Genomic DNA, 27,323 nt, shown 5'->3' with positions numbered 1-27,323 from the left:
TGTCATTTGAGCTCCCCGCCTCAGGTCCCAAAATGTTGTGGGCCGGCCCTGGCCCAGGAATCCAGAGGAAGAAACAGCTTGATGCTCAGTCCCAGACTTGCACAGAGTTTCCTGCGCACCATTCCCTCAGGGCATGCGGGGAACTCTAGCTGCCAGGAACCCTCTAGCTCCCTCTCCCACCCCTGGCAGTGTCTTGTATGTACGAGCTGGACTCTGCAGCCCATTTCTGTGGGGGAAAGGAAATTCTGCATGCATGTTAATTTCTTCAAAATTCTGCATTGTGCAGGGGCACAGAATTCCCCCAGGAGTACAAGAAGGATGGAAAGAGTGATAATATGATGGTGAGGCAAAATGCGGAATAAAGGAGATACCAAAAGAACACTAATTAGAAGACAAGAGGAAGTATACAAAGTTGTGTGAAATTACAGATGAGTCAGGAAATGACATGAAACACAGAAAAGTTTAGAACGATAATCTTAACTTAATATGGAAGTCTGTTAATGGGCAGGGAAGTTGACAGAGTGGGATAGCTTGGCAAAAACAAGGAATTCTTTTTAATTTCTCAGTTGTCAGATATTGATTATTTTAAATGTTTATCACCTTCAAGATACTTCCCCAGGTCAATAATACTTAGCACTTTTATAGCTTTCTTCATCTTCAAAGATCTTGAAAACATCAGCTAATTTTCATAACATTTGTGTAAGGGTGGGTAGATAAGTATTATTACCCTATTTTATGGATAGACCGAGTGATTGAGGGCTGCATTGGGCTTGCCTTTACTCAAGTGAGATGTTCCACTGTACTCAGTGGGACTACTTGCCTGAGTAGAGCAAGCAGGATTTAGCCCTAATTGACTTGCCATAAGCCATAAAGGGAGCCAGTGCTAGGGCCAGGAATTGAAAGCAGAAGTTTTGGCCCCAAGTCATCTGTTCAGGCCATTAGATTATCTCTCAGATCCGTGTCTGGAAGCATGTGTCCATTTAAAATTATTGTTCCTTTGTTTACATTTGATCTGCCTGTCTGCACAAGTCTCCATTTCTTCTAACTTTCTTTGGGCCCAGCCAAAGTCCTCCTGGGAACTGACAGGCCCCTACCTGTTCAAGCATCTGCAAATTTTCATTTTTGTAACATATTGTTTCCCGTAGGACATTGATGTACAGTGTATTTAAAAAAAAAAAAAAAAAAAGATGGAAAAGTGAACCCAATGATGGTTCTCCTTGGGTCGTCGTCTTCTTGATCTGATCTGTATTTGTTTACCAGTACTCTCTGGCTTCTGTTGCTAGTCCAATTTAGATTTTTGCTGCCAGTCAAGCTTACTAACTATGGCCCAATCCTGCAATTTGATACATGTGGGTGGACCCTTATATCTGTGCAATGTCCCCCTCAAGCTGGAGGGGTTCTGTATGGGCTCAGGATCCGTCTTCATGGATCAAATTGAAGGATCATGGCCATAACTGTATGTGGAATGGTATTGAAATCAGTTTTTTAAAAAGTTTTGAAAAGATCCCTACAAGACCCTACTAGAAATAGCTGTGTTCAGTGATTAATTCCCTGTTAACAGTTACATTTTTAGATCCATCAGTTAGCCAGTGTTTAATCCATTCAGTATGCTACCTTGATTTTCAACCCAACATTGTCTTGACTGAAGGAGGGAGAGAAATAAAATAAAGCCACATATTAATTGTTGGATCTACAATATTTAAAGTTTACCTGCTTCAGAGATAGTCAGCTAACAGAAGGCACTCATGCTGAGAACACCAGTTTCAGAGCTGTGTTGACTTAACTGATGAGGCTATTCAGACAAAGTAGTAAAACCAGGCAAAGCAGTGTTGGTTTGTGCACTATTAGTAAGGCTAAGATTTTGTCATGGATATTTGTAGTAAAAGTCAGGGACAGGTCACAGGCAATAAATAAAAAATCACGGAAGCCCGTGACCTGTCCCTGACTTTTACTAAAAACATCCCTGACAAAATGGGGAGGGAGGAGGGTCTAGCACCCTGCCTCCTCCCCCCCCCCCCCCCCCCGCAGCTGGAAGCTGCAAGGGATATCATTGCCCAGTGGCTGGAAGGGGCCCCCCTGCAGGGTTCAGAGCTGGGGAGGGTTCCCTGCCACCCATGGTGGCAGGGGAGCTGTGCGGGGAGGAGGGGGCGGAGCTGCCAGCAGTGGAGGCTGGGGAGCTGTGGGGGGCCCCCTGCCCACCCGCGACCACTGAGCGGCTCTGGGGTATCTCTGCCGCTGGTTGGGAGCTGTTGGGGAAGGGGCCCTGGTTGCTTGCAGTGACTGAGCAGTTGCAAGGGGAACCCTGCCAGTGGTGGCGGCTGGGCAGCTCAGGGGTCGCTGGCAGCAGCCAGTGGCTGGTCAGTTGCGGGGGGGTCCTGTCACCCGCAGCTGCTGGGCAGCTGTGGGAGGGTCCCACACCGCCTGCAGAAGCTGAGCTGCTGCGGGGTCCCCCCCTGCCAGCAGTGGCTGGTCAGCTGCGGGGCCCCAATGTCATGGAGGTCGCTGGAAGTCACGGATTCTGTGACTTCCGTGACCTCTGTGACATAATCTTAGCCTTAACTATTAGAAATGAAAGAAATTCTGGCAATGGGGAAAAATTGCATCCAGGCTCTTGAGAAAATATTACAAATTATGAACCATAAAAACCAGACATGTTAATGCTAAAGAATAGTATGAAGACAGCATCCTTTCAAAAAGAAAACCTGAAAGTATGGCAGTCTCTTGGGTTTGAACTAAAGTGGACGTAAAACAAACAGGATGTCTGAGCTGTTCATTTCTGATTTAATATCCGCCTTCTAATCTACAGCAAGGTCTTCCAATTCATGAGCTGTTGTGAATCTGGCTTTTAAAGCAACACATTGTTCTCTTCCCTACTCCCTTTAGATAAATTGGATGTGACCTCTGACAGGCACACATTGAGAGATCTAGATTTTTTTATTTTTTTTGTTCTTGTGTATTTTGAAGCCTTATGAATCTTCTGGTGCAGCAGGACATGTCTCATCTGTCCTTGCTTCAGCTAAAATAACCTCTGAACTCCTCCTGTGGAGTTTCCTACACATTCTTCTGCCATGTGGGGGGTCATCTTCCCCCCTCGGAAGGGGCAGGTGTTGACCCACAAAAACCAGTGAATCCTCAGAACCTCTGGAGGGCTTGTGCCCCTGTGTTGGTGTTTGCCCTTGCTCTGCTTCTTCTCGTGCCATGTCAGTACAGCGACAGCAAGAGTTACGCGGACAGGGGCTCTCCACCAGCTGCCCCCAGAACATTGCCAAAGGAAGGTTTGTCAGAACAGGGAGGAAAGGTGAGTATGTTAATTAGCCTATCAGAAAAATTCCATGCTGTAGATGGGAGGAGAATGCCTCTTCCACAGCTGTCTCTGCTTCATATATTTACATTCAGGTAACTTACTGTGTTTCCAATTCCTCCTGGGGTTTATTTATCATTGATAAAGGATCCTTTTCTGTATAATTTTCTTCTCTCTGAGCCTGATCCCGTGAGTCATAGAGTTCCTTAAGCTTCCATCTTCTTTCTAGAATTGCATTCCCTGTTTCTAATAAAAAAAAAAAAAAAAAAAACCACCACCACCAAACCATCAAGAAAGAAAGTGTATGGACCACACCAAAGATTCCTTTAAATATATTTTTTTCTAATAGTCCTATTCTTTATCCACACATTTGTAGAGCCCTGCAAATCCACAGATATCTGCTTTGTATCCGCAGACCATTTTTGCGGATACAAATTTTGTATCTGTGTAAGGGTATGTCTTCACTACCCGCCGGATCGGCGGGTAGTAATCGATCTATCGGGGATCGATATATTGCGTCTCATTAAGATGCGATATATCGATCCCCGAACGCGCTCCCCGTCGACTCCGGAACTCCACCGGAGCAAGCGACGGTAGCGCAGTCGATGGGGGAGCCGCGGCCATCGATCCTGCGCTGTGTGGACCCCCAGGTAATTCGATCTTAGATACTTCGACTTCAGCTACGCTATTCGCGTAGCTGAAGTTGCGTATCTTAGATCGATCCCTCCCCCCCCTCCCCCAGTGTAGACCAGCCCCAAGGCTCTGCCTCACACGCTCACCTGAATGGAGCGGCTGTCACCCAGCCCTCAGGCTCCAGCTCGGCTCTCTGAATCACAGAGCAGCTGGCTGCAATAAGTGGCAATGTGGGAGGAGTTGTCCCCAGCTTCTGACAGTGGAGGTGAACTATAATTCCCAGAAGGGAATGAGCAAAATGCCATTTTGAAAGAGGTGTGGTTGTACTTTAAATTAGTGGGCAGCAACTGCAGGCATGGTGAGGAGAGTAGTTGTTGCCACTGTCTATCCCAGCCTGGTCTGCGTGTGTTAGAGCCACTGCAGCTGCATAGGGGTGTCCGAGCCTCCCACTGGGAGGGCGGTGCTGCATATGAGTGCCCAGGATTGTAGCCTCCCTGCCCGGAGTGGGGAAGGAGATAAAACGTGGGCGGCAGGGCAGGAGGTCTCTGGGGAGAAGTGGAGGGCAGTTGGGAAGCGGGTGCTTGGCATACCCCTGAGTCACTGCGCGGTGACCTGTGGAGCTATTAGTAGATCCCTGCAAACCGGCGGAGATCTGCAGACAATTTTTGCAGATCAGATGTGGGTACAAATTTTTGTATCCACTCAGGGCTCTACACATTTGGGTTCAGCCTTTCAGCAAAGAGAAAAAAGAAGAGGAGATACTTGCTTCAAATAATGACCCCTGCTGGCATCTTGGAATAGAGGAATGCTAGAAGTGTCAATTTATGGTGCTCTTAAATGCAAAGAGAAAACAATCAGATCAAAGCAATGTTCCTTTTTATATATTTCTGACTGGCACCTAATGTGGGATTTGAAAACTTCAGAATACAGATTCTTATTGCTGATATAAATTTTGTTTAACAGCTGTTCCTCTGTCACTGTGCAATATTTTTTACAGTTGTTATAGGTTTTATTTCTGGCTTTTTGCAAATATCAAAACAAGTAAACCACTGTTCTCTTTTCCTCTCATCAGACAACCACAAATTAAAATGTAGAGAGATTTATTCCTCAAGTTACCGTTTTAACTCACGTTTTGGCTCCAGTGTAGTATGCTGTGCAGTTCTTCTTCTGTCATAGTCCTCAAAGTAGATCAAGAGATTTAATTGCTCATTACTAAGCTCCTTCCCTACCAACCTCTTTAATATAAACCTGTCGTCATCCCTTAATCAGAATATAATTACTGCTTTGGTAATGCTAAAAGTGATGACTCAGCCTTAGTTCTATGACTGTTTCTCCTCCTGCCACAACTACTAAAACAGATTTGCCAGAAATGTGTTGTGAAATGGAAAAGGTGATCCAAGAAACTGAGGTAGAGGGTGAATGCAATCTGGTTGGGAAATAATATCCTCTGTGCAAAGGAAAAGTATAGACTGAGGGATGGCTATCAATTTTTATTTACAAATTTTATTTTATTAAATAAAAAATATAGGGATGGTTTTAGCTTTAACGTTGAACATTAACACACACGCACAAACACATACATATGAAAGCTAAAAGGGTTTCCCTATGTAGCTGATATACTTCATTTATTTATTTTGTGCCATTGGTGTGCATGATATTTTACATGTGAATAAAACAAAGTCATTTCCCCAAGCAGTTTACATTCTAACTGAAATGAAATTTGGACACACACAGATAGAAGGGGAGTGCAGGGACACAGCAAAGAACAAAAAGGGGAAATTTCTGTCAATAGACTCTGCTTGGAGAGTGGACTGTGAAAGAAGTTGTTTGGATACACAATTCCCCCACACACACCAGCCCTATCTAGACTAGGGGCATATCTTTTAAAGGAACCTAAGTCCCATTTTGAAAAATGACTTTCCATGAAAATTAGGCACCAAAGTTCCTACATCACTTCTGAAAATAGAACTTGGATACCTAAATTACGTAAAAAGAACGAGGAGTACTTGTGGCACCTTAGAGACTAACAAATTTATTTGAGCATAAGCTTTCGTGGGCTAAAACCCACTTCATCGGATGCATGCAGTGGAAGATACAGTAGGAAAATATATATACACACAGAAAACATGAAAAAATTGATGTTGCCATACCAACAGTAACAAGGGTAATTAATTAAGGTGAGCTATTAGCAGCAGAAGAAAAAAAAAAAACCTTTTGTAGTGATAATCAGGATGGCCCATTTCCAACCGTTGATAACATAAGAACATAAGAACGGCCGTACTGGGTCCGACCAAAGGTCTATCCAGCCCAGTATCCTGTCTACCAACAGTGGCCAATGCCAGGTGTCCCAGAGGGAGTGAACCTAACAGGTAATGATCAAGTGATCTCTCTCCTGCCATCCATCTCCACCCTCTGACAAACAAACAGAGTCTAGGGACGCCATGCTTTGACTCACAGAAAGTTATTCCTATATACTAAGGGTCTAGTTGAGAAGATAGAGAAATCTGTCCCTCCTCAGATTGAAAAATTAATCTAACCTAGTGATGTCTGTTGAATTCTTTGCTATGTTCAAGATGATTATGCAAAATCTGGACTGTAATTTGTAAAGGGGGTAGGCGTGGTATTCCGAAACTTCATTGTACTGATCTTCCCAGAGCTTTAACTAGTTAATCAAGTTATTTCCACATATCAATGTTGCCTGCCTCTCTCTCTCTCTCTCTCTCTCTCTCTCTCTCTCCAGTGTATTTGTAGCAAAGGAAGGATTCCATTACTTCAGCCTGTGGGCAGGGCCGGATTAACTTTGTGGGCCTGGCACCAAACATATTTGTGGGCCCCCCTGGGGAATTATTGTAAAAGGGGCCGGGGGCAAAAGCACAGTGGGGCAGGAGCTAGAGTTCCTCCCTGGAGCAAGGGAGGGGCCGGGGTAAACTGCAAGCGCAGCAGGGCTGGGGAGGGGGTAAACAGGATCCCCCTCCTCTCCCCCCACCCCCGGCCCCTGCCCACATACAGCGGGTACCTAACTGGTTCTAGCTCATTCTCTTCATCTCTCTCTGCACTGAGCTGCTCCTCCTCCTGCAGCAGCAGGACAGATTCTCTTCCAGCTCTCTGAGGTGGGTGTTGGGAGTGGGAGGAGCAGAGGCTAATGTGGTTACTCCTATAACCGGAGTTTTAGCTTCCAGTCAACACTGCTAACCGGACACTCAGGTCCCATTTTCTACTGGAGTTTCCAGTCTAAAACTGGATACCTGGCAACAGGGCTGCAAGAAAAGCCTGGAGGGGGGGGGAGGAGGGAAGCAATCATTTTTAAAAGTGAGAGGGTTAAGCCTTGGGGGAGGGAGGGGGAGGGAAGCAAGTGGTGGGTGGGCTAGGGAGTGGAGAGGAGCTAGTGGGCAGGACCATGTCTGCTGTACTGCCCAGGTAGGTTGGAGACTGTGGGGATCAGCTGACGCAGTATCCCCAGCCCAGGTGATGTGACAGCCAGCTTCATTTTTGGGGTCCCTCCTTAGGACCCAGCCAAGAAAAAGAACATTCTCTCTTATCTCCCCCGTCCCTGTTTTTCATTCTTTTTTCCCTTCATCCTCCTCCTATAAGTAATAGCAAGTCAATGAAAATAAAGTATGGTACCTTGATTGTTCTTGTAGTCTAACTTATTTTTCCACAGACCATTTGAAAATCACGGAGGGTCTCAATGGACCACTTAATGATCTTTCCAAATATTGTAAAAAAAGTTGGGGTGTGGGGTCTAGCCAGGAGCTAGGGCGAGGGTTGGGGCAGGAGGTTGGTGTGTGGAGCGCTTACCTGGGGCAGCTCCTGTTTGGTGTGAGGGGTGCAGGTGGGAATGGGGGGGGGGACAGGAGCCCCTGTTTGGTGCTCAGGATGGGGGTGGGGATGTGGGGGGGTGCAGGAGTCAGGGCATGGGGTGTGGGAGGGCTGGGTGTGTGTGAGAGGGCTGCAGGAGTCAGAGCAGGGGGCTGGGGGTGTGTGAGGGGGTGCAGGGGGCTGTGGGGGTGTGCGGGAGTGCTGGCAGGTGTGAGGGGGTGCAGGGGTCAGGGTGGGCAGAGGGCTGTGGGTGTGGTCTGGGGTCGTGGGGGTGCTCACGGCAGGGGGATAGAGGGGGTATGCCCCAATTCCAGCCCCTTCTCCAAGGCATTGCCCCCGCCTCTCCCCCTCGCCCTCCCCTGAGCGGCGAGCGCGCTGAGGCTCCGCTCTTCCCCCTCCGTCCTGCTGGCAAACAGCTAATTGGCGGCAGGGAGAGGGGGAGGGGAGGAACATAGCAAGCTAGGGGAAGAGGCAGGGAAGGAGCTTGGCTGCCGGCAGAGCCTGCCCTGCTTCAGCAGGAGTCCCAGAAGCCAGCAGCATCAAGCTTCTGCTCCCACAGGGGCGGGGGGGAGAAGAGCGGCTGGGACCCCTTTGGACCGTGGGCCAGGTAAATCTGGTACTGCCTGTGGGGCAAAGCACCATAAGTGTACCGCTTCTCTTATCTACACCATGGAAGTTGACATACAGACACACTAGTTGTCTTAACTTCATACAAGTGGCATCAGCACTTAAATGCTATGGCAACAGCTGACTTAATAATTGGATGGATGTATGGATAAAAACAAAATAATGCATTTTGCTTAAACACAGGCCTCTAGTACATGATTTAAACGAGGAGCTCCACTGGTTCAGCCAGTAGAGGAACTGATAACCACACAAGCCAGGTCCTACATTCCATCTCCTAAAGGGTAGTGATGTGGGTGGGGTGGGGGATGTACGTATGTATATATAATAAATTCAGGCCAGTAAGTTACATACTCTTCTATCTATCTAAACACACTCTCCCTATCACTAGCATTTCATTTCTTTGATAGTCTGAGATACTGTGTCAAAGCCTACAAGAAAGGAGTAGCAAATATCTGTTAAGATAGAACTTCATACTAAATCACATACAATTAATGGTGTGTGTGTGACTTTTCCCTCCTTCTCTTCCACCCCACCCCAGGACAGTTACAAAGACGTATCCACAGTCTCCTAAAAATGTTAAACAATATCCTGCATCTCCTGTGAAGCACCGTGTCACCTCTAATCTCAGCCAGGAGACTCCTAAAAAGAAAGCAGACAAGGAGAAAGAGAACACCACTAACCACAAACCCCAGCTGTCTTCCACTGAGGAGGTTGTGGGCCAAGCAGTTGCTGAGAAACATGTGCCTTCTGCAGGAAAGACTGAAAGCAGTGAAGGTGGGTTTTGTGGCAAGGATATATCTAAAGCCGCTGCAGGTACACGATGCTTTTAAACAAGGGCATTTCTTTCTTTTCCCAAAGCTACTTGTAAATCTGAAGTTTGCAGTATCTATTTAAATCACTAGTTATATAATTTCCATTGTGGTGACGTGGATAAATTCTTAATTATAAAAATGCAAGTTGAGGTGGCCAAACTGAGGATTCCCATCAATGCATCTCCTGGACCAAGGTTTTCAAAAACAAGAGCCGGAAGTTATGACGTTAGTCATTTTCATCAATGGAAGCAGAAGGATGCACGGTTTTGAAAATCAAGTCACTTATTTAGATGCCTAAGTATGGATTTAGGAGCCTAGGCATAGGCTTCCTTTTTTTAAAAAAAAATCTTGCCAATTTTGGATTCAAACTTTTTTTCTTTACTATCCTCTTCGTATCAAAATGATCAGTTAAAAACCCCTTATTTTTTCCATTTTTGTTTTTCATGCTAACAAGGTGCTTCAGCTTCAGCTGTGCTAATCATTTGAAGTCAACAGTCCTTAGAAAAATGAGCTCCTTGAATACTCCTTACACTTAAGCCAGGTTTTCAGAACTTAACTTTATTCAGTCTGGTACTTTCCTGAAGTGCTGGGCTCTGTCTGAGCAGGATCAGGGTCTATTTAGCTAGACAGTAGATGCCACTTGAAAATATTGTCTACATCTTTCTTTTAAGGTGCAGCTAAATCTCTACAGCAGTTGTGATCTAAAATACTTCACCACACAATGAAGTTATTTTGATATTAATCTTATTTCTATGGCTGTATCAGCTGCTTTAAAATGCCTGGTACTTTGTAGACATACACAAAATAAATACCTTGCCCTAAGAAGTTTCCAGTGCATGAGGGATGTAAAAAAGTACTTGTGAGGTAGATAAGGGGAATGGGAAACAGTAGGCTACTGTGAAAAGATAACATGCTTATTGAATACATGTTACAAAGTATATATATGTATGCGCTATGCTTCCTTTTTTTCATTTCCTGACTAACATTCTAATCACAATGCTCCACCAGGGAAGCTCACAGCAGGAACTACTGATGCAGAAGAAGCTACAAAAATTCTGGCAGAGAAAAGACGGCAGGCTCGTCTGCAGAAAGAACAAGAAGAACAGGAGAGACAGGAGAGAGAAGAGCGGGAAAGGTACTTGCTGTCATTAAAAAAAAAACAAAAAGAAAATTAGTGGTGGTAGTTTTAGCACCCAGAAGTCTAAGGTCAGTGGCCCATTATAAAAAAGTACTGTACAAATGTAACGCCGACAGACCCTGGTCGTCAGTGGGCGGGATTGAACCTGGGACCCTGGGAGCTTAGTGCATGAGCCTCTTAGTGAATGAGCTAAAAGCCAACTGTCTCAGAGCTAAGGCTATAGAGCAGAGTCAGTCTCTCTCTCTTGCACTGGGGAGAGAAAGCTCCATAGACAGTCAGGTAGCCCAAGGACCATGAGAGGCTTAGCGCTGGATGGAAGGGTTAGCTCCCAACTATCCTGACCTCCTTAAGGTTTTAGGCGTACAGATGCAAAGTAGTGTGCAATCTCTCCTGTCAAGTGTGTCGAGCTTTATGTGTGTAAAATTTGAAGTGCTGAGGCTCTAAACTTGGCTGTGTGTTTTTTTTTTTTTAAAGCCAGTTTACTTGTAAAAGTACGAAACTTTAAGCAATTCAAAAGGTAGGAGTTTTACCCTTACTTCCACGTGCTCTGTGGAGCTAATAGACATGAGTTTCTGTACTCCTGACCCCCTTAGCTCTCCGTGTCATGAGATATTGTTTCTGGACACATGCACTCATGAATTGAGCAGGACACACAAGTGAATTAAAACAGGGATGGATTTAAGCAGCAGGCCACAACTTTATTGACTTAACGCTGGGGAACGGCATTATGTGTGTCCCACCCACCTGGTCTCTCTCATACCACACATTTAGTTGCAGGTCTCACATCATATAATTAATAACTGGGGAGAGAACCTACTCAGCCTACCCCTACAACATAGCCCACTTCTGAATCTCTCACCCTCTGCCCCCGAGGGGATTAGACGATACCAAAGGTTTGGTCTGCAAAGATTTCAGGTTTCCCCTTTTCCCAGAGATGCAAGGGCCACCAGCAAAATTCCAGGTCTCTCTTACCTCAGGAAGCTGGCTCTTTTAGCCTTTTGCCACACTGGACACCAGCTGCAAATTGTGACAAACTAACCGTTCCTATAAATTGCTAATATTAAAATTCCATACCCTGTTTCTTTTAATCTAACTCCATGATGCTGTGAGGAGGGTGAAAAGATTGAACCACTGGGCCTCAGTCAGTTTGGCCCAATGGGAAAAATTCTTTCCTGATCCCAAAATGGGACCTGTCAGACCCACAGCATCGCAAACACACAGCTTAGCAAGCTTCTGAAGGAGGCATTATCAGGTATGTGCTTTCCCTTCCTTCTGGGGCTCTCTCACTATTTTTACCAAGGGAGGGCATTTGCATGTTCAAAAATAACTTCATTCCTCAGATGGACAGGAGTGAGGTGAGGTTATCATAAGGCAAAAGTGGGAATAAGGGTCCTTTTTAACTACTCAAAACTTGAAAAATGTTAGTTCTACATACTGGAGTTGAAATTACAAACACGTTTCTTGTTCTGTCCCACTTTAGTCACATCAGTGTTCAAAGGGAAATGTTATTCCTGCAAAACATTAGATGGGGTGAATAAAGCTTAGAATGGAAGCCTGGTTGCAACTTGAATTATGGAGTTGTGGCCAATCCCTCCATTGTGTCAGAGCCCATTCCATACAAATGTATGTAGAAGTGTTTATTCGCAGCCAAATTACATTCTGTACATACAGTGCATGATGCGCTCTGTGCGCCTTTGAGTTCTGTGTTAAACAAAGTGCAACGTGTGCTGCATTTTTAAATGTGCTGCTGTTTTTTTGAAGGCTAGAGAGAGAGGAGCTGAAAAGAAAGACAGAAGAAGAAAGAATTCGCCTAGAAGAAGAAGCTTGTAAGAGAGAGGAGGAAAGAAGGCGTGAAGAGGAAGAGGCTAGGAGAAGAGCAGAGGACGATGCCAGAAGGAGAGCTGAGGAAGAAAAAATGCTAAAGGAAAAGCAAGAAAAAGAACTGCAGGCCAAGCTTGAAAAACAGGTATAGTACAAGATCTCTCTTGCAAGAACTCCCGTTAAAAGAGCAGAAATCTAAAATACAATCTGCCTACAAGCAATGGACCTGATTTTCAGATGTTCTGAGAACAGCAACTCCAGTTGAATCACTGGAAACGTGGTGTGCTCAGCATTTCAGAAAATGGGGACCCCATCTTTATTTATGAACGTTATAAAAAACTACGAGTGTGGAAACGTTATTGAAGAGCACTTAGATGGTATTTGGTCCTGCCATGCGGGCAGGGGACTGGACTCGATGACCTCTCGAGGTCCCTTCCAGTCCTAGAATCTATGAATTTTAGAGTCCATTGCTTCTTAGATCAAGTGGAAAGCAGAGGGACACTGCAGTGAAGATAAAGTGTAATCTCGAAAAAATGTAATCTTCAGTGATCCCTTTTACAACGGGACGTGCAGTCTAATGAAACGGAAACCTCTTACTCTTTCTCTTGTGTAAGAGGCTTGCTGACAGTTAGGCCGATAATCCATACCTGGCAGGCTATGTAAGATTTTATAGAATCTGATAATTTGTCTAAATTAAATAACGGCTCTACCTTAGCTTACGCATTTTAATTAGAGAGAAGAAGCTGAAGCAAAGGCCCGAGAGGCAGCTGAAAACATGCGGCTGGAAAGGGAACAAATCATGCAGCAGATTGAGCAAGAAAGACTGGAGAGAAAGAAGGTAGGTGTTCATCTCCAATTTAAAAGAACTAGTACCTTTTGTTATTTTAAATGCATAAATCCAGAAACCTGCCCAAAAATATCCAAAACAAACATTCAGTTGAGTAGGCAGAGTTCCAGGTTTGTTTTTTAAAACCTAATCCGTATTAGCTAGTTTCCAACCTGGAGAAACATGTACCTCAGAGTTTGTAACAAACTTATTAGTTGTTGTTTTATTATTATTTTTAATTCATAATTAAGGCAGTGCCTAGGTGCCCACTGAGAATGGGGCCCTATCGTTCTAGGCACTGTACAAACACAGTATTGGACTGTCCCTGCTCTGAGGAGCTTACAATTTAAATGGACAAGACAAAGGGTAGGAGAAGAGGGTATAACGTACAAGCAGAGTGATGGTTCCCACTCAAACTTCTAAGCCACAGAAAGTTAAAAACAATAACAGGGGTATGTTTGCTTTAAATAAATATGCAGTTTTTAATTGAGAAAGTGATTTGTACTCTGCAGAAAAAATAGTATGTTATCCAGTTGGAAAAAGCATTCTCCTCCCACCCTACTCTGAGGGGATGGAGGAGCAACAGCAGAGCCACTCTATGGCCACTACTGCAGTTGTTTCCCTCAAGTAGGGAAATGGCTGGTGCTTCTATGTAACTCCATACCCACACCCTGCAAAGCATCCATGTAGTGCTTAGTCACACTGCATGCCCATAGGTGGCTGGACAGAATTTCCCCCAGATTTCTAGAAATCTTTGTCTTTAGCTTAGTTAAGAGATGCTTGGAAAGTTGTTATAAAAGCCTTCCCTTTAGTGTGTTTTCTTCCAGTTTCATTCCAAATTATTAGTCTTGGAGGGTGGAGGGGTTTAACTTTAGTAGGGTCAACCACTTGTACATTGGAACACAAGAACTAGAAGTGATGTCTTTAAATCTAAAATAGTTTACTTTAAGTATATAACTCTCTGGGCAAAGACATAATGCATTTGATGAATTAACAAGCAGAAAAGAAGGATTTTACAGCTGTATTTGACACATTTCTAACAGGAGTAACTTCACATGTTTTATTCCCTCCCCTCCTCCCAATAAACAAAATTGGTACAACTATATAAAAGTGTTTCATTTTAAATAGCAAATGGATTGCAATACTAGAGGACTACTGATGACTTTGTGGTCTGAAGAAGCAGTAGTTGGAGACTTGAGCAATTAGTGTTCAGCTGACAAACTTTTTGTTCAGGAAGTGGACACAGGGGGCTCATCATCACAAACCTTTTTATTTATTTTTTATCTACTAATTTGCACCTGGTGAGAAATTCAGTTTGTTGGAATTGTGATTGCAAAGAGAGCTCCCTTCTCTTCTTCCTCTCTTCTTCTCTGGGTACATCTACACTGCAATAAAAAACCCATGGCACCAAGTCTCAGAACCTGGATGAATTGACTTGGGCTCGCAGGGCTTGGGCTGCAGGGCCAGAAATTGCAGTGTTTGGCTTCAGGCTGGAGTTCATCCTCTGAGACCCACCCCTCTGGGCTCCCGCGTGAGCTCAAACACCTACATTGCCATTTTTAGCCCTGTAAATCCAATTCAGCTGACTCAGGCCAGCCACAGCCATGCTGCGGGTCTTTTATTGCAGTGTAGATGTACCTTCTGTCTTCTTCCTTTCTAGTGAGGGCAGAGATAAGTTTGTGACACCAGAGTTAAATCAACCTTCCTTGCTGCCCATTACCAATCCCATGAGCCCTCTCTCCCAGCTTCATAGCATGTCTGCCTTGTAACCTTCTGATGTGATTGATTTACATTGCTTTCTAGCGAATAGATGAAATAATGAAGAGAACAAGAAAGAGTGAAACACCAGAAGTAAAGGTATGGAACAGAGTGCCCCCCCCACACACCCCGCTCCCAGGATATTTCCCCAGTGGGTGTGGGTGGCAGGGCGGGGGAGGGACACTGTAGGATTGCTCCCTGGAGAATAAATGCTTTGACTAGAAATGCTCTATTCTTATTTTTCCGTTAGATTTTAGAATTAAGAGTGACTATAGTTGTGGCAGCACCGTGAGGTCAGTACTACTCTCCTAGGCAGTGGAGGTGGTGAGCCATATATAGTGTTCAGAACTGTAGTGCTGAGATCTGGTATCTTTGTGACTTTTGCCTATGCAATGCACTTCCTCCATTTTGATGATGTTGAATTAATCGGTCATAGAGCTCTTGTGCTCCTCCATGTTAATTCTGATCACGGGGCGGGATTAACAGCAGAGCAGAGGTGCCTGATGATGCACCAGCACTCAATGGATGGAGGTAAAGTGTTTGACTCTCACTTCAGACTTTTACTTCATAAAATTTTCTTTTAGGGAAGCTGTTTCTATATTTAGCTTAAGAGGCTCTAGTTTTCTTTAAAAAGACAAAACCAGAAAAATCCTCTCTCCTGTCTACATTTCTCTAAAAGCTACCAGACATTAGGCATATGAGGGGAAGGTGTTGTCTGACCAGGGGGAAGAAATGGGGGATGTGACTCCTTTAAGGGTTCCCCTCCTTTGGGTTGAGGGGCAGAAGGGGAACCTCACTTGAGCCAGGGGAGGACTGGAAATGGCACAGGTGGGCCACTAATCCATGGACGCCTTGGGGAGGGAGGAGGTTTTCGAGTGCAATCCCTGACCAGTAAGGGGTTGTGCCACGATCTGCCCAGTGACCCTGTGTGCCCTGACTATCCATGTGGTAAGAGCCCTGATTCAGCAACTCTGACTCCAACTGCCTGCTTGTTTCACCATAGCCACACACTGGTCTCCAGCAGCCTTGGTTACTGCTAGCCAAGTGACCCCAACATACCACCAGTCTCCAATTTCTCCAAAACTGTCTGCCCTGAAGTGTCCTGACTTCTCCTGGAACACTCAGAGAAATAATATAGTTCGTTTGCATCTTCAAAGAGACAAAAGCAAATTAGTGCTTTTTACCTTAATTGGGGTAAATACACCCATCCCTTCAAACATACCACTGAGGAGTTGGGGTATAAAACAAGGGTATTAACAAAAGGGCATAGGTTAAGTGATACCAAATAGAAGGAATAAAGATAGAAAGGGTTACAGACAAAAGTAAAAATACACTTTCTAGTGGCTAAGACTTAACTCAACAAGCTATAGCCTTTGTTTGAGGTAGATTTCTTACCAATCTTTTTCTTTCCAGCCATGCCTGACTTTCTCTCAGTCAGGACCTTCCACAGAAGTACAAGGGGCTGGTTTCCCTTGTCTTCCTAGGTGACAGATCTTTGCCTAAGCAGGTTTCTCGCTTATATTCAGTTCTCAGAAACTTCAACCCCCTTGGTTCAAGGACTTGTCTTTGTCGGCTTGCAAGAGCTCTGGCCTAGTGATAGATGCCATGATGGCTTCTTCCGCTTGCCTTATATTATCTTCCCAAACTCACTCTTTTGTCCCCAGACCCAGGATTACGTCATGCTGTTCTTCCCTTCCTGTGGACTTCCCATCCCCCTGCTGATTCGTATGTAAATGGTGCTTCCATTATTTTTGGTCACACCTCGCTTAATGTCAGTGGAGACAGATAGATAGCTGACTTCTCTCCTGTCTGGGAGAAACCTGTTTTTCCCTGCTTTTAGGTACAGACTTTAAAGCATAATGTCCTTAAGTATCCATATTTTCTCGTAGATTGTTAATATGTACATTTCACAATTATATTAATCACCAGTGTGTCATCAGCTTTCAGAAAAAACCTTCCGCTGACTGTACACTTTGCTAATACTGTAATATTGTGTACAGTCAGTTGATTCTGTTACTTACCATTGAAGTTCAGATCCATCCAGGGGATATCTCCCGCACATGCTAGGTTGGTGGCTTTTTAAAATCTTTTATGTAAATGTGCCTTCGTGTCTCTGCCTGATGACCAGGTGGGTCAGACAAACAAATGCACATTCTTTTGTTTACAGCAATCTGTGCTTATACATTGCTTGCCAAACACATTTTTGAGAACATAATTCTAGCACATATCCATAACTCTTTTACACACTCCATGCATACATCATACAAGAATATTAATGATCAGTGAGTTACTAGTTTTCAAATGATATATTACATGCCACTTTTTGGGTATATATCATGACAACAGTGTGTGAGGTGTAGTGAGTATGTCAGGCCTGATGAGTTGCTGACACAGAGTAGTGAACCACCAGTGGGCCTCTGTGTCACAAAGGTATTTATTAGGGCTGTCGATTAATCAAAGTTAACTCATGCGATTAACTCAAAAAATTAATAGCAATTAAAAAAATTAATTACGATTAATCGCCGTTTTAATCGCATTGTTAAACAACAGAATACCAACTGAAATTTATTAAATATTTTGAGTGGTTTTTTACATTTTCAAATATATTGATTTCAATTACAACAAAGAATACAGTGCTCACTTTATATTATTTTTCTTACAAATATGTGCACTGCAAAAATGATAAAAGTAGTATTTTTCAATTCACCTGATACAAGTACCATAATGCAATCTTTTTATCGTGAAAGTGCAACTTACAAATGTAGATTTTTTTTTTTTAACACTCAAAACCAAAACAATGTAAAACTTTAGAGCCTACAAGTCCACTTAGGCCTGCTTCTTGTTCAGCCAACCACTAAGAGAAACAAGTTTGTTTACATTTACGGGAGATAGTGCTGCCCACTTCTTATTTACAATGTCACCTGAAAGTGAGAACAGACATTCACGTGGCATTTTTGTAGTTTGCATTGCAAGATATTTGCGTGCCAGATATGCTAAACATTCATATGCCCCTTCAAGCTTTGGCCACCATTCCAGAGGACATGCTTCCATGCTGATGACGCTTGTTAAAAAAATAATGCGTTAATTAAATTTGTGACTGAACTCCTTGGGGGAGAATTTTATGTCTCCTGCTCTGTGTTTTACCTGCATTCTGCCATATATTTCATGTTATAGCAGTCTCGGATGATGACCCAGCATGTTGTTCATTTTAAGAACACTTTCACTGCAGATTTTACAAAACACAGGGAAGGTACCAGAGAAATCCTTAGAGATTTCTAAGGATAGCTACAGCACTTGACCCAAGGTTTAAAAATCTGAAGTGCCATCCAAAATCTGAGAGGCACGAGGTGTGGAGCATGCTTTCAGAAGTCTTAAAAGAGCAACAGTCCGGTGTGGAAACTACAGAACCCGAACCACCAAAAAAGAAAATCAACCTTCTGCTGGTGGCATCTGACTCAGAAGACGAAAATAAACATGCATTGGTATGCATTGCTTTGGATTGGATGATTGGATTGGATGATGAGCAGAACCCATCATCCGCATGGACGCATGGTCCTCTGGAATGATGGTTGAAGCATGAAGGGACATATGAATCTTTAGCACATCTGGCACGTAAATATCTTGCAACGCTGGCTATAGTGCCATGCGAACACCTGTTCTCACTTTCAGATGACATTGTAAACAAGAAGCGGGCAGCATTATTTCCTGCAAATGTAAACAAACTTGTTTGTCTGAGAGATTGGCTGAACAAGAAGTAGGACTGAGTGGACTTGTAGGCTCTTAAGTTTTACATTGTTTTGTTTTTGAGTGCAGTTATGTAACACAAAATCCTACATTTGTAAGTTGATCTTTCACGATAAAGAGTTTGCACTACCGTACTTGTATTAAGTGAATTGAAAAATATGAGTTTTTATTTTTACAGTGCAAATATTTATAATCAAAAATAAATATAAAGTGAGCACTGTACACTTTGTATTCTGTGTTGTAATTGATATCAATATATTTGAAAATGTGGAAAATATCCACAAATATTTCTATAAATGGTATTCTATTATTGTTTAACAGTGCGATTAATTGCAATTAATATTTTTAATCACTTGACAGCCCTAGTATTTATATTTCATTCCCAAGGACAGTAGCTCCCACCCATGGATCATAGTAAGATTGGGTTTTATTGTCTATGGCGGACATTACACCAGCTTCTTTTTTGGGGCCTGGGAAGGAATTTCTCTCACTGCCAGAGTGGCTGAGATGGAGTGGGGGTTTTCTGCAGCTTAGGGACCTGGTGGGGCAGGTCAGGAGGAAAGGTTCAAATTGTCTCAGCTTAGTAGGTATCCAGTGACGTTACTCATTGCATGGAGGATCCGGTTCCCTGATGAACCAGTTGGAAGTGGATATATGGGAAGGGCATCTCCTCGGGAAGTGGAACTCCTACCGTCTGGTCTAGCAGGAAGACAATCTCGTATCCCCACCACTTCTTAACCTTCACATGAGAGAAGGGCAGTGAGGAGCCAGCAATGAGCTGGGGCCAGGCAGGAAGTCCAGACGGCTGTTGGCAGCCTTCGCAGATAGGTGGGAATTATTAAGGAAAGAATGATCAGCACCATACAATCCTTGCCAGGTATTTCCAAAATGAGTTAATAAAATTGTGGCCTAATTTAAACTACATCCCTTGCATCTTGTCTTTCTTCAACCCCCATTCTCCCAGCCATGCAGGATTTCCCCATCCATCTCCGTCAACTTTCTGACCTCTTTCTGGCACTGTCCTATCCTGTCTACTCCCCTACCACCATCACTTGAGCCTCTGCTCTTCCCTTGGTCTTCCTCTCACACCTTGTGCCTCTCCATCCCAAAAGGGGAACTGAGGATAATTTCACAAGGCCATGTGTACTCTCAGAGTAACTACTCTGGCAGTGTAGGGAATACTTCTATGATAGATGCAGCCTAAAGATAAAATGTGTTTTGTAGTTTTTGTTTTATGTGCTTGAATGTAATTGAGAAAAAGCATTCTAGGAACAATTGTTTATTAACCAGCAGAGTTTTTTAAAGGTTCTGAGTCCAGTCAATTCCCTGAATCTTAGGACCTTGCATCTAATGAAGTTTAAACATTATTTGGTTACAGAAGGAAGAGCCAAAACTGGAGATACCATCAACTTTGACTGTGGAAAAGCAACCAAAAACTCTTGTTCTCAATCAAACAGGTAAAAGCCCTTCATTTTTGTTTTGACCAATATTCAGTCTTGATAACTTGAAAACAAAAATCCATAACCTCAGATAGTGCTGTATTGTCACAGATGCTGTGTTTTCATTCAGAAAAGGAACAGCTACATTTATGTGTAAATATGTTAAACATAAGAAAATAGAACATCTTTGATTTACCAAAGCATGGTAAATGTAGAACAGGGATCGACAACCTTTGGCCCGCAGCCCACCAGAGTAAGCACCCTGGCGGGCCGGGCTGGTTTGTTTACCTGCCGCGTCCGCAGGTGTGGCCGATCGTGGCTCCTACTGGCCGCGGTTCGCCGCTCCAGGCCAATGGGGGCAGCGGGAAGTGGCAGCCAGCACATCCCTCAGCCCGTGCCGCTTCCCGCAGCCCCCATTGGCCTGGGACGGCGAACCTCGGCCAGTGGGAGCCACGATCAGCCGAACCTGCGGACCCGGCAGGTAAACAAACTGGCCTGGCCCACCAGGGGCCTTACCCTGGTGGGCCGTGTGCCAAAGGCTGCCTATCCCTGATGTAGAAGCAGAAGACAACTATCCTGATGGGTAATATCCTACTCCACAGCATGTCCCAGATAGCATTTATATAAAAGTTATTCTAGCCTGCAGATTTCTTTGTTCATTGTAGTCTACATTCCTGTTTTGTAGATTCTCTAGAAATATTCTCCCCTACAGCCAAGCTTGACATGCTTTTTAAACATTGTTTTAAAATACAGTCCCTTTTGCATTTAATTTGGTTTGCTAACAGCATATGTATATTAAAGAATGATAAATGAAAAATGTGTAAATAGTGAAGTGTGACTTTTCCGTATTTTTTCCCCTTCTCTTGGGCTTCTCTGTGCATGTTATAAAAGATAATATATTATCTTGTTTCTTTTTCAAACTGTCCTACAATAGCAGGGTGATTGACAAGATAATATGATGAGTCACTTTCGTCTCTAATTTCTATGACTCAAATAATTTTGTGATTTTTAAATATAAACACTGCTATTGCTTCCTAATGAGGTTCTTTTATAGAAATCAATGGACTGACAGCCTGCCAGGAGAATCAAGGCTTAGGATGTGCTGCTGCTGAAACACTTTCTCGAGATATATTTTCTAACGGACTTAAGTCAGTTACGGGGCTTATTCAGCTGGGTGCCATTGATGGGAAATCTAACAGCATGGATGATTCAACAGATGAGGTTCAGTCTATGGATGTGAGGTACACGTCACATGAAACACGTAACTTTTAAGAAACTGTTCAGAAAACCAAAACCAACCCACCAAACATATGCAGTTCTCTCATTTCATTTGTTAATCTGTCTATCTCTCTGCACAGCCCAACCCCAAATACGGACTCCTGTGTAACTACTGTTTGTATATTCTGACTAGTAGTGTGCTCTCAAGAAGTAAATGCACTTTCAGATTGAAGGATACTTACAATCTCTTATCTCACTCTCATATCCTGCAAAATAATTAACTCTTCCCTAGTTCTCACTTGCCAAGTGCACACAAACATGCTCAGACATTTTGGATTGTCCATAGAGTTCACATGCTGTATTGCTGTGAAAATGGGTATTCAAATATCAGATTTTGTTTTGTACCAGAACTATAAAACAGTGGCATATAAGTCATTGTGTTGTACAAATAATGCTGCAGGTTAGAATTTCAACATTCACATTTTCAATTATTTTAATCTTAAGTCTTTTAATTCATGTTACTTTAACAAATATTTGGCAACAAGTAAACAATATGAAGTAAGCAAGTAAACAAGCATTATGGGATCTTGGGTGAAAGACTCCTATTGCAACAAGGGAATTGACATTTTAAGATTGCTGAGAACCATAGTCCTGAATTCCTTGATTTTAGTAAAATCTCATATTTAATATTGCATTAATGTAGATTTAATCAATGGGCCAAATTAAGCCCTGATGCAACTCTAATTACTTCAATAATTATGCAATGGATCCATTTGTTACAATGTTAGGTTCATTTAATTTTTAGTTATAATGTTAATGGGGAATGAACACTATATTTAAGGTTATAAATATATTATATATCTATGCCAAACATTGATATACAGATGTCTACAATCTTCGCTTATTTCCTCCTGTTTCTCTAACAAATAGTCAAAAGGGCATGGGTACATTTCAAATGCAATTTTAATAAAAGATTTTTCTTGTTAAAGTCTTGGTATAATCTTCAGACATAACATAACATGAAAAAAATGAAAATTAAATGAACCTAACATCATCACAAATGGATCCATTGCATAACTATTGAAGTAATTAGAGTTGCAATAGGGCCAAATTTGACCCATTGATTAAAAAACCTACATTAATGCAATATTAAATATGAGATTTTACTAAAATAAAGGAATTCAGAACTATAGTTCCCAGCAACCTTAGAATTTCAATTCCCTTGTTGTGCTGCATTTAGTTTGTTCTGGTAAAGTTAGCTTTTTAAATTTCACGTGGTTTCACAATTTTCACATGGTCGAATATATCTTTGAAATCTGTACTGTGCAAAATTAACAGTCTGAGACCATGATCCTCCAAAGGTTTATCCACAAGCTTAACTGAAATTTATGCATTGAAGCCAGTGGGACTATTTGCTGTTCATGAAGTTAAGTATGTGTGTAAACCTTTGCAGAATTAAGATGCGATTAAAAATGGTAAATATAAGGTATCTGATGGCACAGGGAGTGGAATATTCAGCCTTTTTAACCTCTGGGTCACTAGTTGGAATCCAGCCTCTCTGAAATGAGTTTGTAATCTCAGTCCAGTTCCTACTGGACTGTGTCAATACCATGCAGCCACCCCCAAGACCAACATTTAAGGAGTCTGAAGACAGAATTACTTTCTCTCCTCTATAAGTTGGCCCCTTTGTATATGAGTTGGGCACATAGCGCTGAGGCATGTTGTACCTGTTCTGAGGATAAATAGAACAGCTTTCAGGGGTGTCGTAAACCTTTTAATGAACACTAAGGGCTGGTCTATACTTACGCGCAGGTTCGGCGGCAGGCAATCGAACTTCTGGGTTCGATTTATCGCGTCTTGTCTGGACGCGATAAATCGAACCCAGAAGTGCTCGCCGTCGACTCTGGTAATCCTGCTCGGCAAGAGCAGTACACGGCGTCGACGGGGGAGCCTGCCTGCCGCGTCTGGACCGCGGTAAGTTCGAACTAAGGTACGTCGACTTCAGCTACGTTATTCACGTAGCTGAAGTTGCGTACCTTAGTTCGAATTGGGGGGTTAGTGTAGACCAGGCCTAAGAGCTTACAAGACTTTTATTCTGCGTTTTCCTTTCTGTCTTCCATACAGTCCTGTTTCCAAAGAAGAACTTATATCTATCCCAGAATTTTCACCTATGAATGAACTCATTCCCGGTGGTTCTATGGACCAGAATGGAACAAGTAATGCCAAGGCTCTTGAAGATCTCTTGGATTTCACAGGACAGGCCACTTACTCCAAGATATCCAGTGAAAACATTAGCCTGGATGATTGTAACAAAAACTTGATTGATGGATTTAACAGTCCTGGGCAGGAGAATACACTTAACTCCATCTGTTGACAACCACACGACTCTGTTGTACAGATGAAGGTACAATATTGTGAGAAATATCTAAGCTATGACAAGTTATTGGGAGTGTAGATAGCACACTTTTTAGGTTAATCCAGTAGTGCGAGCAGCATATGTTGCGAGTTAGGCTCCTGGACATTTAAATTTGGCATAATCTTCTGTGAGTAGACTAATTAGGAATGTAAGAATTGGCATAGTGGAAAAGAGGAATGGTCCACTTGGTCCTGAATCCTGTTTTATCGTGCAGTCTGTGTTAAACAGTGTCCCTCAGAGCAAGGTATAAACCCTCAGAATGCTCCGATGTATAACAAAGCAGAACTCTCCAGATCTTAACTGTAACTCCTCCTGACCCAAGATGTTTACCAGCTTAAGCCCTAAGGTATGAGAAGTGATGGTCCTTGTAATTTTACCCTAGCTAGTATACTAGGGTAACAGATGCTGTTCTTACTCTTCTTTTAAAACAATCTTCTAATCCTTTTCTGATATGTGCTAAACTTTTTGCCTGAATACCCTGCAGCCAACAGTTTCACAGATTAATTAAATGTAACAAAAAAAGCTTTTACTGTTATCAGTTCTAAATTCTCTTCTAATTTCCTCTTATTCTTGTATTATGGGAAAGGGTAAATAGGAGTAAATGTTCAGCCTTCTCTACATTTTTATTCTTTTTTATACCCCTATCATACTACTTACTCTTCCCCTTTCAAACGAAATAATCTTAGTCTTCCTGAAATCTACTAGGATAGAATTCCCCAATTACATAAGTGTTCCTTTCTCTGAACACTTCTACTCCACTTTTTTGAGTTAAAGTGACACAAGAGAAACCTTGTGAACCCTTGGAGATTAACCTATATTCCAGCTGTTGAACATCTTGGGGAATGAGCATTTTCCTAGGTTTTAGAGTAGCTTGTTAGCCACCTGTGTCAAATTCTAACTACTTTTCCTATCCTTCAAGGACTTGCACAACTTGACTCCCTTGTACCTTTCAACTCACCTTTCCTTTCATCATCTCTTCTTGCTCCCTCTGCTGTGCCCAAGCAGAACAGCTAACTGTTTGCTTCATGTTGTGCTCCCTCCTAATTTTGTCTCTGCTTCTTTTCATATAGCCTCCGATTGTATGCTTGGAGCCTCTGTCCTTACCCATTTTGTCATACATCCACCCTCTCTACCTTCAAAATCTCCTTATGACACAGCCTGTTCCAAAAGGCCTATTAACTCTAGAGCTCTCTGCAGTTTAATTGTTAACTAGTCAGATGAATGAGAATCCTCAATACAAAGTACAAAAATGTGAAAGGAAAAGATGTAAAAATATAATAAAGGAAAATAAACCCCACATAAAGATAATCGGAAAAGTGTGGAACTTGCAAGATATGTCTCATCCTCAATGTTTGCTCACCTTGCTCTTTGAGTTTGCCCATTCATCTTCCTGCAATTTCCTTTCAGTGACTACTTGGATTGCAACTTTCTTGGTGTAGGTGTTTTGTCTTCATACTAGTCTGTAAAGCACCTTGCACATTCTTGGTACTCTATAGATAATAAATAGGTAAGGAGGGCATCATGGAGGAAAAGGGAAGCTTGTTCGGCTGTTGGAAAGATGGGTCACACCAGTATGCTTTCCTATCAAGTTTTTACTGGCCCCACTTCGTCCCTGATGGGAACCCCTGTCATGCCCTACCTCTCCCTGCTCCTGGTTTCTAACCACAGCCAGGAGGAGTGGGGAGCTAGCTCGTGTCCAGCTAGGAGTGGAAAGAGAGTGGAATCTAGATTGGTTCTATGCTGGTAGTTGAGCCATCAGTGCAGGAACTCCTTGCATAGTTCGGAACTAAAGATGTAAATTGTGTGTCTGGCAGAGGACAGTGTTTTTATTTGTGAATTATACAGACAGTAGTCCGTACTTAATAAAATGTTTAAGACTTTTTGTTGATCTGCACTGGTACCCAAATCAGTTACATTAAAGCAATTGAAGCTACCTGTTTAACTTAAACATTTCAGTGATAAACTCAGGGTATAATGAAAAATATAGATGTGTGTTCTCTTTTCGTGAAAGAACTATGCACCCTTCCCTATTAGTTATGATAGTCCTTAATTATATCTCATTTCAATTTAATAACAAAGAGAGAACACTTAAAAGCAGGACCAGTTAAGTATGCAACAATGTGGAATGTGGTAGTGATTGCCATTTATTATGGTTCAGTGCTGTAGATGTACGCAGCATTGTACAGACAGTTAAGTAACAGTCCTTTTCCTGGAAAGTCTGCAAGCTAAGTGACATACAGTATGATATACTGATAGTCTTAACGTTAATTGTAGCATTGTACTTTATTGCAAGAGAATCAGTTCTCAGTTATAAAAATTGGAGCCATTTTACTTGCATAAACTGTTTGGGTGTGTTTTTAATTGACAGAGGAAGTATTTATGGAGGATATACGTCCTGTCATGCTGCTGGCAGTAAAATATGAGCTTGTCATCTGAAAGAGCTTCTGCAGTCTTTGAACACTGGATTTCACATAATCAGAGCTGAATATAACTTTGTCTTCCCAAGTGGTATGTTGAATAACTGGCTGTTCTTCGTAGATGCCAGGAATCTATAGCCTTGATTAGTTTCAGGGAAGATTCATTGTGCTTTACAATTTGGGCTTCAGCTGCTAATAAAGCTCTTACTACTTTTTTTTTTAATTTAAATTTCATCTAAATACTTCACTGTGATTTTTACCCTGTGCATTTTATTTTAAAATCATTCTTCCTTCAGTTTTATCATACAAGTACTCGATGTCATTTTCTTGTAAATACTATGAGGTTTGCCCACAGTGCGTTGAAATTAAATAATGTACTGTACTTTAGCTCTGTGCCTATTTTTTTAAATGGGGAAAAATACTGAAGAGTTCTCGGCAACTCTTTTTTGCAGGTGTATAATTGCAAAACTAGAACTGAGGAAGCATGAAAACAAATAATTATTCAACTGCTGGAATCAAAGGAGCCTCCTTACAGACTGTGGAGGGTTAGATTTATCCCCCTGCTACAATGCATCACACATGATTATTTTGTCTTTTTTTTAAAGTCAATAGTGACAAAGCAGTTTGTTAATACAGTACTAATAAAGCCTTGAGTTGACTCTTGCTGAAGTCTTTAAAACTCCCTTGATATAACACTTGTAGACAATGTAGGCATAATACCCATTACAGTTCTTTAATATGTATTCCATAACTGCAGTAGTTCTAAGCAAGTATGTCATGGGGTTCAGATAAATGTTGAGTTAACTATTTGAGATCAGTTATTAATACCAGCAGGCTTTCATTCATGTAGACAACTATTTTGTGTCTTCCTACAGACTCAACAAAAAATATAATCAGCGGTAAAACAATATACAGATATTGCAATGGAAATACTAAGTCTGAGACACTCTCTCTCTCTCACATAGTATTTTCACCTATATAACAATATTAGCCTCCTTAGTACTCAACAAACATCTATTTGGGAAAATTCATATCAAGAATGTAAAATGTAGACATTATGTGCCATACAATGTATTTTGGTTAGTTTTATTTCTTTTGGTGAACTATGGTAACTTTTATCCTATATTCTGTGCTGCCTAGAGGACATTTTTGTCCAAATCTTTTAAAAAAGTCACTACAATTCTGTTTGGAGACTAACAAAAAAGTAGAAACTTTTATATGTAGAGAAGTTTACAGTGTAGCTTGGTCTCAATTGTAGCCACGTTCTTCTGCTTTTAAAGCCAGCAACTGTTTAAAAATTGAAGTAGCCAATGAACCTGTGTGTGAGTATATAAAGAAAACATGCCTATAACAA

The 27,323-nt window shown here is 42.3% G+C and overlaps 1 protein-coding gene across 1 annotated transcript in view; it reads left to right on the top strand.

Moving 5' to 3' along the window:
- LOC112105119 (MAP7 domain-containing protein 2) overlaps positions 1 to 26,611 on the top strand; it is a 127,839-nt gene extending 101,228 nt beyond the window's left edge. Inside the window, exons 10-18 of the mRNA XM_026649838.1 lie at positions 8,919 to 9,154; positions 10,201 to 10,327; positions 12,092 to 12,296; positions 12,885 to 12,989; positions 14,781 to 14,834; positions 19,858 to 19,936; positions 20,973 to 21,159; positions 23,261 to 23,540; positions 25,921 to 26,611. Coding sequence (XP_026505623.1) covers positions 8,919 to 9,154; positions 10,201 to 10,327; positions 12,092 to 12,296; positions 12,885 to 12,989; positions 14,781 to 14,834; positions 19,858 to 19,936; positions 20,973 to 21,159; positions 23,261 to 23,510 — 1,243 coding nt within the window. The 3' untranslated portion in view covers positions 23,511 to 23,540; positions 25,921 to 26,611. The remainder of the gene's footprint in view (positions 1 to 8,918; positions 9,155 to 10,200; positions 10,328 to 12,091; positions 12,297 to 12,884; positions 12,990 to 14,780; positions 14,835 to 19,857; positions 19,937 to 20,972; positions 21,160 to 23,260; positions 23,541 to 25,920) is intronic.
- Positions 26,612 to 27,323: the final 712 nt, after the last annotated feature.

This window comes from Terrapene carolina, unplaced genomic scaffold (genome assembly GCF_002925995.2).
Source record: "Terrapene carolina triunguis isolate 2854851 unplaced genomic scaffold, T_m_triunguis-2.0 Scaffold23, whole genome shotgun sequence".
Classification (NCBI taxonomy): Eukaryota; Metazoa; Chordata; order Testudines; family Emydidae; genus Terrapene; species Terrapene triunguis.
This window is presented reverse-complemented; position numbering and strand designations above follow the sequence as displayed.